The sequence below is a fragment of the Orbicella faveolata genome, unplaced genomic scaffold (assembly GCF_042242905.1).
Source record: "Orbicella faveolata isolate gen_17 unplaced genomic scaffold, um_ofav_v1 contig_2, whole genome shotgun sequence".
NCBI lineage: Eukaryota > Metazoa > Cnidaria > Anthozoa > Scleractinia > Merulinidae > Orbicella > Orbicella faveolata.
The window spans coordinates 30558125-30571221 of record NW_028301547.1 but is presented as its reverse complement, the minus strand read 5'-3'; the positions used below and the strand labels follow the sequence as shown (position 1 = coordinate 30571221).

Genomic DNA, 13097 nt, shown 5'->3' with positions numbered 1-13097 from the left:
AGCAAAAGTTTTGTTTTGAAATCTGTGAGTTGCGTGACATTTTTCTCAGAAAGACTGGAACCAAATATAAATATTCCCGAGGCCCTTGGACGAGCAGTACTGAAAACATGGAGGACAACTAACGATTTTTTTGTTTGGGCCGAAAAACGAACCAGAACAGAATTACAAAAATACGCTCAGTCAACGCGCTGTAAGTTATTTTCACCACAGAAGATGTCGAAGTGAATCGAGCAGGAGAAAACGATAAAATAACAAGATTTGATCCCAGCGTTCGATCGATCGTAACATGAAATAGTCCTTGAACAAGGGACTCAATCGAGCCCGTTTAAGTTTTCTCTGCTTCTCGCATGGCTTCAGCGACTTGATATGTTATCTGTCTGGCCTCTTTCTGCCAAACGGGTGTAGAAAGTTCCATGAAAATAAAGCAAATCGCGTGGAAAAGCACAAGCATTTTGGCCTTCAGAAGTACTGTTGGGATATAATTTATTCAGCCAATCTCTAATTATAGTTCATGATATCTTGTGTTAACTACATGTAGATTATAATATTATGATATGTTATTTCTCTTGTCTACAATATTTATATATTCTGTAACTCAAAGGTACACTCCATTGTATTGGCAGGGTAATGAGAAAAGACTGTACGAGTTTATACTGAGGCATTTTTTAGCCTGCTGTTCTGAGGTAAGAAATCTCACATTATGCTTTGCTAAAGATACTATAATATTGCCTGAAGTTGTGAATGGCGAGCCATATCATAAACTGAACTGACTCTTTTTGTCAGGATGCCAAAGGTCAAGAGACAAGCTCAAGTCTCAATCTGTGAACATTTGAAACCAGCAGGAAGTTGTCACAGTTTGATATGCAGTTTCAAACGAAAGCCATCAGAAGTTTTCAAAAAGATGGCAAAAAGTTGTCAAAATCTAATCAAAAACTTTCGTAGGTGGCATAGTGAGGTGAATAGCATTGTAAAATAGTGCCCTAGTGTCCAGATATGCAGTAGTTGTTTTTTACACATAAAATGCTTCTCAATTCTTACAGTAAATATAGAGATGTACTATATTCAAAATGTACTAAATTAAATCTTATTGTTATTTCAAGTTGAGAATAAACTGATTATTTATGGATCTCTGTACTCCATGCTTTTAGTTTACAGCTACAGGACTCATGATAATTGCAAGAAACTATCTTGATGTTTATCCATATGACAAGTGGAATGCAAAGGTAGGTTAATTTTATTTCAATCACGTTCTGTTTTCTGAATTCAGATAATTATGTCTGCACATATCAAGCAGCTTTTGTAATCAGGAGTGTGCAATGTAAATTTGTATATTGAGAACTGTTTAGATTGGTTTCATGATTGTGATTTCTTGAGCTTACATACATGTATTACAAAGTTGAACTTCTTTTACCTGTAAACCTTTTATGATTATCTTAGCATTCTCAAATCTGCTTTCTTCATGTTAGACAATCCCAGTGTACAACCAAGGTGAAGAATTTCAACCAAGTTCAATTGAGGTTTGTAATTACTGAGCTTGACGTCTGTTGATTAACGAGCTGTTGTTGGTCAATAGTTAACATAACATGAGTACTTGTGTTCTAATTATTTCAAACTGTTTGCAGATGGTTGATGGTGAAACCAAACCTCCTCCTTTGTTAACTGAAGCTGATCTGATCAGTCTAATGGAGAAACATGGTATAGGTAAATTGGAAAAGCTCAATTTACAAACTTGTTCAAGATTCAATGTCAACGTTTATTTTTACCGTACATTTTCCATAATAATATTCTCCTTGGATCCTTGAGAGGATTAGTTTGGAGTCATGAGTGAAGACAATTTTTCAATATTGCCAGGAACAGTCTTATTTTTCGTTATTTTACTTTTTATTGAAATCTAGTGAAATTATATGATTATGCAAAACATTGATTGAATTTTATTCAAAGATTTCTCTTATTTAATGTAATTAATATGTTTTTCCAAATATACACTTATTATAACCATGAAAATTCAAGTTAATACAAGTTAATTCCTACCTAGTAACTTTTCAAGTCCATTCACTTAAAATTATTTATAATTCACACTCCAATGGAGTGGAACCCTGCCTTACGGCTACCCTGTTATTTATGGCCACTTTATTCTGGCCTAAACAAAAGCTCAGTCAGTCATTTTTGTATTTAAAGAACTCCTTTTAATATGGCCACCCAGTTAATATGACCAGATTTTTGTGGCCCACTGGTGACTGTTTTAACAGGGTTCCACTGTGTCTCTGTTTAGCATAATTAATGATCGTATTTTCTGTCTAAATACTTTTGTCAGTAGTAACAGCAAATAACTAAAGGAGAAGTGAATTTTAGCGATGATCCACCTTTACAGACAAGTGAAACATTCTTGTTGTGCACCTTTTACATACAGGCACAGATGCAACTCACGCAGAACATATAGAGACCATAAAAAACAGGTGCTATGTGGGAGTGCAGCAAGATGGGACCTTTCTACCAGGACAGCTTGGAATGGGACTTGTTGAAGGTAATAGCTTCGCAAAGATCTATTGAGTTGTAATTTATGAAGACTAATTATTCCTCAATATGGAATAATCATCTCAGAAACTCTGCATTATTTTCATACAGCAGTCCTCTGTTACAATGTTGCTACCTGTTTTCTTAACTCTGCTATTTTGACCCAGAATCTGATTGTATTTCCTTGCATTTCTCTTGTATTTGAAAAGGTTATGACTTGATGGGATTTGAGCTTTCCAAACCAAGGCTGAGGTCAGAACTTGAAGCTGATTTAAAAAGGTGAGTGAGATATACTGGTTACAGCAGCATTTTCAGTAAAAGCTGATTGTTAAAAAAATTATTCCCAGCTGTTCTCAAATGTAATCACATGTTGGTAATTCTGTTAGCTGATAATAACAGAGCAATTCTGCACACTTGTTTACTCCATGTCCGCCCATATGATCGTCAACATTAGACTATCCTCAATGGTGAATTTTCTTTTATTACTGTATTATTTTGTTAAATTTGATGCCTACTTTATGATCTAACTTTGCAGAATTTGTGAAGGAACAAGAAACAAAGATGGTAAGGACAATTTACAGTACTGTGCACCTTATCACTGTCACCTGATCAGGTTTTTGATCAATATTTACTACTAGCAAACTGGAATCTTTTTAAACAACTATTTGATATCTTCCAGTGAAAGTGTAACATATGTGATAGGTGCAGTTGTCAAGTTTCTCATTCTCACTCAGTCTGTTGTCAACTGCCTCCCTCACTTGTTGCATTGTCATTGGCTGCTCAACATTTATTTAACAAGATGGCCGCCATGAAAAATCACCCCCTTCAAGATTTGTTGCTGCCAAAATGGTCAAGAATACTAAGTAAAAGGAGGGAATAATTCCAACTCCCCAGATAAGAATGGAGATACAAAAACTCATTTATAAACAGATGTCTTTCTAAACTAGCGCAGATTTTAAATTGTTTTTATCTTACTTTTATTCATGATTTCGATTGTAAACTTACTGGTATGTCTGCTGCATCTGACTTTTTCAGTGAAAACTTCATTAATACATTCATTCAAAATAAGACAGAAGTCATCAGAGAGTTCTCAGAGACATGAAACCCTAACCCAAAGCTGTCAAAAATTAATAAAAAGAACATTGTCAAGTAGCAATAGCGTGGTGGACAGTACTTGAGACATGTGTATGACCAAGAAAACAAGATGTAGTAGACTTGCTTTTGCCATAAAATATCTGATAATTATGATTCCTGTTGTTTAGATGTACTTGTTGAACAGATAGCCAAATATAAGGAACAGTTTGTTCAAGCTGTGCAAGAGGTGGGCTTATATGTATTCTTCATTACATGTATTCAAATTTATTTACAGATTATAATGGGAGACAGTTTTCCTGGGATGCTCAAACCTTCTTATTGAATAAATTACCTTGGCCCACATTAGGCTTCATTGTTACAGTAATCAAAAGATCATTGTTGGAAATTGTTTGGATACTGTAGGTGTGGTTGCAATAAAGGCTGGAGATGAGACTTTTATAACTATTTACAGGTCTAATAGTTACTTCAGATGTACAATATATTAAATTTTTTACATTTTCTGTACAATATTTCATGATCTAAAGAGTTCAAACCAATATATTCAGTCTGCACAAACTCTTATTTATTTTTGTGATATAAAGATTATCTTTTAGTGGCTGAAGTGTTTTGTCAAAAAATGGTGAAACTTGCTTCAGTGGTACTAATTTGGATTTAATTGTTTTTGGCTGCTCAGTTTATGGTAGGTTAATATTCAAATCAGTATTACAGACTTCTTGGAATTCATCAATTTTGGTGGTTCATGATTGGTTTGTTTTCGTTCTCTGTATAGGCAGTCAAACTGGATCAAGCCTTATCATCTTATTTTGGAGATCCTCAAGAATTTATCAATGAAGGTAAAACTTTCTGTTGCATACTGTTGTATGCGTAAACAGAAGGAGAAAAATGTTTGATTGAATGCATTGTTTATGTCACTGAACATCAAGCACAGGATAACTGAATGACAGAGTTTGTCAACCAGGGCATTATGCTCAAAACCGAATTAATGCTGACTACTAACTTTTTATCCTAATGCAGCTCTACTCAGTGAGAAACTGAGAATTGATATTTAAATTTACTTTCATTCGCAACGGTTCAAGTTTGTAAGAAATCTTGCTCTTACTGTATAACCAAATTCTTGGTGGAATCTGGACTCTGCTCATGCCTTCCCAAGGACTATCTACAAACTTTCCAAACCTTTAGTGATTTTTTTGTGATTACAGTTCTTGGTAATGAGGACGAGAGACGAACAGAACCTCATCGCCTTTGTCCTAGATTCAAAACTGAACAAATGGTGCTCAAGAAAACTTATAAAGATGGCAGGTACGCTGATGTTGTTAAAATAAGTATACAAATACTTATGGCTGATGTACGTGTAGTGACTGCAAATATTTACAGTGATTTTCCAAGTTTTGTCATAAAACCATCAGTTTAGAGTGTTTCAATGACTTTTCAATGACTGCTGCTGCTGTTAGGTGCCAAGTTGACCTTCTTTTTGAAAGTAGTCACCTCGTCCACTTTTACTTTCTTCCAAACTTACTCACAGGGTTTCATTAAGGGCTGGGCACCAAGCAAATTGAGTGGCTGTGAGGATGGTTTTGTCTGCCGGGTTAGGCCATCTGGAAAAAAGTTTTTCTTGGAGAGGAGTTCAGTTCAAAACGTTTTGCCCGCCTGTGAAAACCAGTTGCCTTCCTACTGAAAACATTAATGAAACCCCTGTAGCTTCCCACCCAGGTTTGTAATATTTATAGTTCCTGACTTGTTAAAATGCAACAGCCTTGTTACGTTTTTCTTCTTTTGACTCTGCAGCTTCATGATAGGATGTCAAGGCTACCCAAGATGCCGTGCCAGTGCCTTCTTCCTTAAATTTGTGGTTGAGGCTGCAGTTCATGAGTCTGTGTGTCAGCGGTGTCAACCAGGAGATGTATATAAAATCAGTTTCAAATTCAAGAGAGGTTCTGTTCCACCCATGATGCCTTTAGAGTAAGTTTTAAAATTTGCATTGTTTAAAGGTGGGTGGAGGATTTGTGTGATTCACCTGTGTTTGCTGCATGCCTGAGTAGCTTGAAACATTATGCAGAACATGTTGGCTTTGACCCATTTTCCTAATTTACTATGAAAATCCAGCATTTCCTCAAGGCAAGCTAGGTCTGTATCACCAAAATTTTCCCAAATGCTTATGATGAAATAATTGTTAACCTTTAATGTTGAAAGCGTGACACTATGTTTTCTTATTGCTAAAACATTCAGTTAAGTGCTTAAGACTCCAGCGAAACCATTGGCTTTGTTGAAGGGGACCCCTCGTGCATGAAGCTTGTTTTGTTGGCCGCTGATGATTGTATCATTCTTGCTTTATAGATATACTGGCTGCGTAGGTGGATGTGATGATAGTCTAAGAGAGTTATTGGACCTGAAGGACTTAACAAGGCTGCCGTCAGAGTCAGGTAAAAAGCTCTATCCAGGAAATGTTCTTCTTCATTAAAAGAACTATTGTTTCACCAGATCAGTCGGAAATCCTTCAATAAGGGTAGCGTTTTCTTCTGTTTGTAGCAAAACATAGGAATGTCTGAAATTCGATAGCAAGTGCTCTGAGCATACACGCAGGGAGAATTTCGGAAACTTAATCAGTTTAAGGTGCTTCTTCTGTATCTGTTGTACTAAAGGTGTAAAATCATGGCTTAAGTCATTTGTTGGTGATAGAAGGATCATGTATTTGCCACTTCTTCTTGCTGTCATACTGTTAGCCGTTTTAAGGCAGTAGTTCTTTTTTTGAATTCTTCAACATGCATTCGCCACTGATTCTTATACCTGGATACCTGACCAGGTGGTTCAAATTCAGCTGGAAGAGGGAGACAAACTTCTCAGCCGTGCAACAGAGGAAACAAACATACTTCAGGGCGTGGTCGAGGCATGCCCAGCAAGACCAGAGGGAGCAGCTCTAGATCAGCTGCAACATCTCAAGTTAGAAGACCTTCTGTTCCAAGGGGAGGTATTACCTCCAATCAATCCAATAGGAATGCAGGGCATGGTTATACACCAGCTGGTCAGAGTTGGGGACTCAGCTCATCATTTTCGGGAGGTACTTCCTCATTTCATTTTCAATTAACGCCAAACTATAAATTAACGATCTACAGTTGCAACATGAGAAGAAGTCAAATCTTCATCTAAATGTGTGTGCTCCCGTTTTTCTTTTCAGGTTTCAACCAATTTCCTTCAGGTAGCCACATTGGAGGGTAAGTTTTACAGATTCTGAAATCTTCATTTGCTGCCAGCCCTCTGCTTTAATGCACCATTACCACTATACTGAGGTCATTTTTTCATCCTATTTTGTTAACTTTTACGACAGAGATGACAATGAGAACTGTGTGGTTTGTACCTGTGGGCAACCTGCAACAACATTAACTGTAAAGAAAGATGGACCTAACAAAGGTAAGTAACATGAACACTAGTTCCAGTAGCATGTAGATATATGAAGTGGCTCGCAGGAACCCATAAAACAGTGAAAGTCTATCCCATGCTAGGAGAGATCAGTAGAAGTTAATCTTAAATGGCATACTGGTTCTGATTAGCGCCAGGTTCTTTGCATGGAGCAACTTACAATGTTATTATTGTATGAATATTGCTACTCCATTTTGGCAAGATGTTAGTCTGTCAGATTATCCTGGCAGTTTGTCTGGTTGTCCTACAAATTTGTTGTTACTCATTAATTTTATGGGCGAATCTTTCCTGACGTCTTTGTTTACATTTTTCCTCATTAACATACGACTTTGCGCATAGAGGGCATCATGCTAGACACGATTTTACTAAGAAAACTTAAAGAGCTTGTGAAACTTAGTAAGTGGTGAAATTTTTGGCTCTTTGGGTGTAATATTCGAGGAGAGATTGACTTTCAAAAACATCAAAATTTCTGGGTGGCAAAAGCGCTAATGAGCTCATACATTCTTTGTAAAATTTTGAGCTTTTAAACCCTCGTCGCACAAAAAGTATTCAATACATCGCGCTCAGACTCCTTGGGATAGTTAATCGTGCTGTGCCCTTTCAATATTCAGTATTAACCTCTTTGTAGCTCCATCAGAAACTGTATCGCTTATGGTAATGAGGCAAATGTTGTAAACAAAGATTTTCCTATACACCTGGGTAGAGAGAGGCACAGAGAGTAAATTGCATTGCTCAAGGAACACATTACAGCGAACCCAGTCAGTGCTCAAACCTGGAACTCTTTGCAAAGAGTAAAACTGAAATGGACGTCATGTATTTGTCGCATAAGAAGGTTACCTTGATCAAGGAAGAAATAACAGTGCTGGTTTGATTTTAATTATTTACATTCAGGTCGACCGTTTTATAAATGTCCAAACAGAGATAATGGCTGTGGATTTTTCTTGTGGGCTGATGACGATTCAGGGAGTTCATCATCATCATTTGGCCAAACTGCGCCTCTAATGACATCCAAAAGCTTCAACAGGAATAATGCAGGTACATGATCACTGTTGGTTGGTCCAGAGTTTTTTGTGCGAATTGAAGCTTTTTTCCATAAAAAAATTACTATCAAATAAACATTTTACGACAACTGCAGAAATTCTCGCGCGCTCATTGGCTAATCTTCATCGTCAATATGCGGACAGACACATGAATTTATAATTTATGCGATGCGTCAATGAGCGAGAGCGGACAATTTGACAATCTGTTATCGTAAAAAACAGATTGACGTCAGTTTTTCATACGTCTGTCCTGTTATTGACTATGAATTTCATCATAACATTGTCAAAGTAGTCTGCGGATCCACTCGGCTATCGCCTCGTGGATCCACAGCTGCTTTGACAATGTTATGACAAAATTCGTCATCAATAACAAGACCGACGCGTGACGTAAATTTGTTAAGTTTAACCAAAGTGGACAACACGATGATCTAACGGTTAGATTATCACTCGTCTGATTTGGCAGTCTAGGTTTGAGTGCTGGCAGGGGTCAGTATATTGTGTTCTTGGTGAAGGCAATGTAAGTTCCCCCGTGTGTTACTTCCACAATTCATTCCCTCCACTAAGGTAAAAATGGAAAATGTCTGCTTTTGAAACTGCTCTTGTGTCTACATTGGGATCTTCCACTAATAAGTAACCTTTTCCTTACTTTAGGATTCAACTCTGGAAGAAACAAAACTTTTACTGGAGTCAGGTGAGATACAATTTTTGATTAGACCATCTATACACGGGAAGTCAACACAAAATCTGTTCTGTGTCGTTTTTTTTCTTTTTTTCTCACAAACTGCCTCATAATGTGTCTTTCATTGCAGTGGATCAATGAGTACAGACAGCTCTAATCCCTCTTGTCGCTGTAGCGAACCAGCTGTAAGGTATTACATTACACACTTAATATCTTTAGTTGTAGCTTACAACTACATGCATATGCGAAAGTTTTCTGTTATGAAATACTGATCAACACATCGCCAATTGGACTACTAGTAATAAAGTAAGTAGTCTGGATAATTTATAGCAATTTGGCACGACGACAGATTGAAAATAGAGGTTTAAAGAGATTTGAGCAACATTTTCTTAAGAAAGCTTTTACTCTATTTTCACAGCAGCCTCACAATCATGCAAGTCCATCCATTAGCTTGTTGTATTCAAGTACCAATACTTGCAAGACATAACCAAAACTAACTTTCATTAAATTTGTCAGCCGCACAGTTTCCAAGGAAGGACCGAACAAGGGCCGGCCATTTTACTGTTGTGCTAAGCCGAGAGGGCAGGGTTGCGATTTCTTTGAATGGGGGGACACTCCAGAGTCATCAGCTGGCAGTAACGCATTCCAAACAGGACGATCAGCACCAACAAACAGTGGAGCGACAAAGAAAAGAAAGTGCGGCCTTTGCCACCAGGAAGGTAGGGATTTCTTTAATTTTGTTCAAAGAATTTTGCCTCTGCTCCAAAAACAGTGCTTGATTGGTAATAAAGAATTTCTGGCAACCTCAACAGTGGGAACTTTGTGAAAGTTAGAGTGGAAAGACTTGAAAGTGCCTGAACTTCATTTATCTTATAAAAGCAATGAAGAGGCAAAGTGTATTAGCAAACAAAAGCTGTTGCTTCAATATTTTTTTCCTTATTTGCAGGTCACACCAAGAGGACCTGCCCCATGAACAGATAACACACAGCCGGAGTAGATATTCTGTCGCTAATAATATTGATCTGTTAACGCACAATGCAAATAAATTCTTTTACATCTCATGTCTCTGACATGTGGGATGCCTCGATGAGTTCTTAGAACATTTCAGCTGTGGCTCAAAGCTTGATTCCACGTTTTACATCTTACTTTTACTACAATGTACATCCTGTAACTTCATGAAAGCACCAAGGACACTTATCAAATATGCATTATGCTTCAATGTACTTGCATTTCAATTATTTTAATGAAAACCATGTCTTATTGAACAATGAAAAAATGAGACGTACAAACTGGAGTATTCTTTTGTCTAGGATGAAAAATAAGTCGAGAATTCGGTTTATTGCTGATGCAGGTTAACCAGCAATCTGTAGGTACTAATAACACCTCGACGATGTTCCAATCTTACCTTAGGGACGAGGATTTTATTGCGAGCAAGTTCTATTTATGTCAGTCATGTGTCACGGTTGTATTAAAATGACATTCCTTTTTTTGGCAGACCCAAATAATGCAGGTCTGATTGTTTTACCCAATGGCTCCCATCTAAATGTTCACTTGACACTGATGATTTAGTACTTAGCACGGTCAGACTTTACCCTGATCTTGGGCTTGTCGAGCCAATCTTTGTACCTTTAGATGGTTCGCAAAACTGGGACTGATTCAACTGTACTCGTCAAACTCTGTCACTCTACTGTGACTGAAATAGATAAGAGTAAGTTTGTCGCACTTGATCTGTTTTTGTTTTTGCAACTGTCAAATTTTAGGTTTATAAATGCGGAGGTCTCCAGCTCTTAAAATTATACGTATTGTAACAACCTCAGTTTCTGGATTAATAGTGATTGTTAATCTTGAGATGTACTCTCAGTCGTAGTTACTCCTGATCATAGGGGTGTACATTCGAGGTAAACTTCGGATCAACTTTGACGAATACATCTTCCAACGACTTTCGCATGCGCAACGTAGAATTTCGAGAAATCATTTGGTTGCTACTTACAGCCTACACAAATGCAGAGATCTCAATTAGAATGCATAACATTCCGAAAAGTAGCTACTTTTTCGCGCGAAATGGAGTTCTAACCCGCTACCTTAAACATGGAAGCAAAATGTTTCCAAAACACATTTTTGTTCGCAACGTTTATTTTTATTTGGTTATGAATCGGAATACACTGCAAAACGAAGTTACACAAAGATACGCCAGCAATTAATAATTCTGAAAACCATTAAAATTATAATACTTGAAAAAATGTTTGAAAAAAAAAAACCCGAACGTTTTCGACATTATGTGATTGTCATCTTCAATATAATGTCAAACACGTTTGGTTTTTTGCTTTTTTAGTCTGCTAAACATGTTTAGCCTTGTAAAAATTTTAAATCGCAAGTAGATATTATGGACATCACAATACTTCTACATCATGTTTAAAAAGACCAGTTAAATAACTAAAAACCCAAAGGTTAATGTCTCTAGATAAACTGTTGGTGGTAATATCATTTATGAAGTCACTCTTGCGGCAGTCGTGGGATTACAATTTTGTCTTATATTTCGCAGTGTGTCTATGATAGCGTGTCGAATGTGTCTCATCTTCCAGCAGTAAATAACAGGATTCAGAGAGGAATTAAAGAAGAACAGGGTCAGTGAGTATAACCACAGACCATCTAAAGCGGTACTTGGCGCAGAGATCAAAATGGCAACTAGAGCGCAATAACCTGGCAAACAACAAACTAAAAACACAAGATATACGTAGAATGTACTGACGGCAGATTTTCTCTGCCTTGCATCACTTTCCATCCGTGCTACCTGTATTTGTTGGACTTGTATTTGCTGTGCGTGGCGTTGTACAGTGAAATAAATTTTGCAGTAAACAATTGCTGTAATAATATAGTAAAAACTTTCAATGATAATGGCGACGAGCATGGCGATTTCATTTGAGGCCCAAAGCCAAATTGATGAAAGAAAGGCACTAAAAACCCAAATTGAGATCACCACAGTAACAAGACGCTTATGAGTCACAAGTTCCTGATATCTAAGATGAAGATGAATAGCCAAGAATCTGTCGACACTTATGGCCAAAACACTAAAGAACGAAGAGTAAATAAATACGTATGAGGCTTCGTGAAGCAGGGTGCTGGTGGAATTGGGAGGACTGACCATCCATGTGATATACAAAGGTTGGGTCAGCAAACCAACACCAAGATCAGAAACAGCAAGACTCAGGAGCAATGTTTTCAAAGGCTTTGGTACCAACGTAGTTTTCCTCATCGCGTGTATTGTTAAAATGTTCAACATGAGGGCAGTGTAGGCTGAGAAACCGTTGAACACACAGTTAACGATGACCGATGAGTAGAGTGGGTTAGTTTCATTCATTATACAGCTTGAACTTTGAAAAATGAGCGCTGAGCAATGTTACAGTGAAGTTGTACCGTGGGCTGCGTTGTAGACGAGACGGTTTGATCAAAAAATGATGTGGTGTTTGATGCTACTTTCGGTCTAGGATTGAATGATGTACACGGGTACTAAACTGGCATCTGTTTTAATGTAAAAAAAAAAAAAACTTGTCTGTTCATTTTGCGCAACACTACTGACAGGAAAACGGAGATATCTATAGTAAAGTAATGAATGATACTTAACCTAAGGAATAGTTTAGGCGTTCAAGTAGAAAATTTTCCGTTTTCCATAAAAATTGTACGTTACAGAAATGTGCTGAATTTGAATTTTCATAACAACGAATGTCACAAAGCTAGCTTTGCACGCCCTTCTCATTTCTGAAATCAGACTAAGTTCCCTTTTTCCCTAAGCAGAAATTGCAATTAACAATCTTTTTGATCTTGAAGAAGTTAAACTAATATATTAAAATGGGAAATAACTGAAAGTAAGTCTTCATACAAAACCAAATGGCTTTTTTAAACAAGCATCCTAATGATGCTCAGATGGTGACATGTTTACTTGTTTCGCAAATAAACTTCCCTAACGTTTTTCCAGTTTAGCTGAACAAATATTTTTGTCTTCTGCTCATCTCTTAATTTATATTATAAAACAATTTAATTATTTCTGCAAGAGAAACTATTTGTTCTTAAAGAAGAACGTGATGAGTAAAGTTCCTTGTTAGTTACTTAAACCTTTCGTGTCATGTTTCCGTGACAACCTCAGTTGTCTGGGACCTGTCCATTGGTAAATTGCTTCCTTTGAATAGAGTTTTACGGGTGAAGTCAGAAGTTCATACTATGAGTTAGTTATGGGTGCGTGTATACCTATTAAGAAGGAAAACAAGAATTTCGTGCCAAAAAGAAAATTAGACAAATTAGAAATTCAGCTGCTCTTTCTCGTTTGTATTTTCCGTATTTTACGAATATTTATATTTGCA

The 13097-nt window shown here is 37.0% G+C and overlaps 2 protein-coding genes across 2 annotated transcripts; one reads left to right on the top strand and one right to left on the bottom strand.

Moving 5' to 3' along the window:
• Positions 1–784: 784 nt before the first annotated feature.
• Positions 785–9803, top strand: LOC149112797 (DNA topoisomerase 3-alpha-like). The gene is made up of 20 exons (XM_089289375.1): positions 785–955; positions 1149–1223; positions 1467–1517; positions 1623–1701; positions 2411–2524; positions 2724–2793; positions 3050–3078; positions 3777–3835; positions 4379–4442; positions 4809–4908; positions 5395–5568; positions 5944–6029; positions 6410–6664; positions 6782–6818; positions 6932–7014; positions 7915–8058; positions 8715–8754; positions 8873–8932; positions 9259–9461; positions 9689–9803. The coding sequence occupies exons 1-20, from the start codon at positions 785–787 to the stop codon at positions 9721–9723; spliced, it is 1929 nt and encodes a 642-aa protein (XP_089145501.1). The 3' UTR covers positions 9724–9803.
• Positions 9804–10886: 1083 nt separating this feature from the next.
• On the bottom strand, positions 10887–12306 carry LOC149112796 (adenosine receptor A2b-like). Its single transcript, XM_089289572.1, has one exon. The coding sequence runs from the start codon at positions 12098–12100 to the stop codon at positions 11228–11230; it is 873 nt and encodes a 290-aa protein (XP_089145698.1). The 5' UTR covers positions 12101–12306; the 3' UTR covers positions 10887–11227.
• Between the last annotated feature and the right edge of the window lie 791 nt (positions 12307–13097).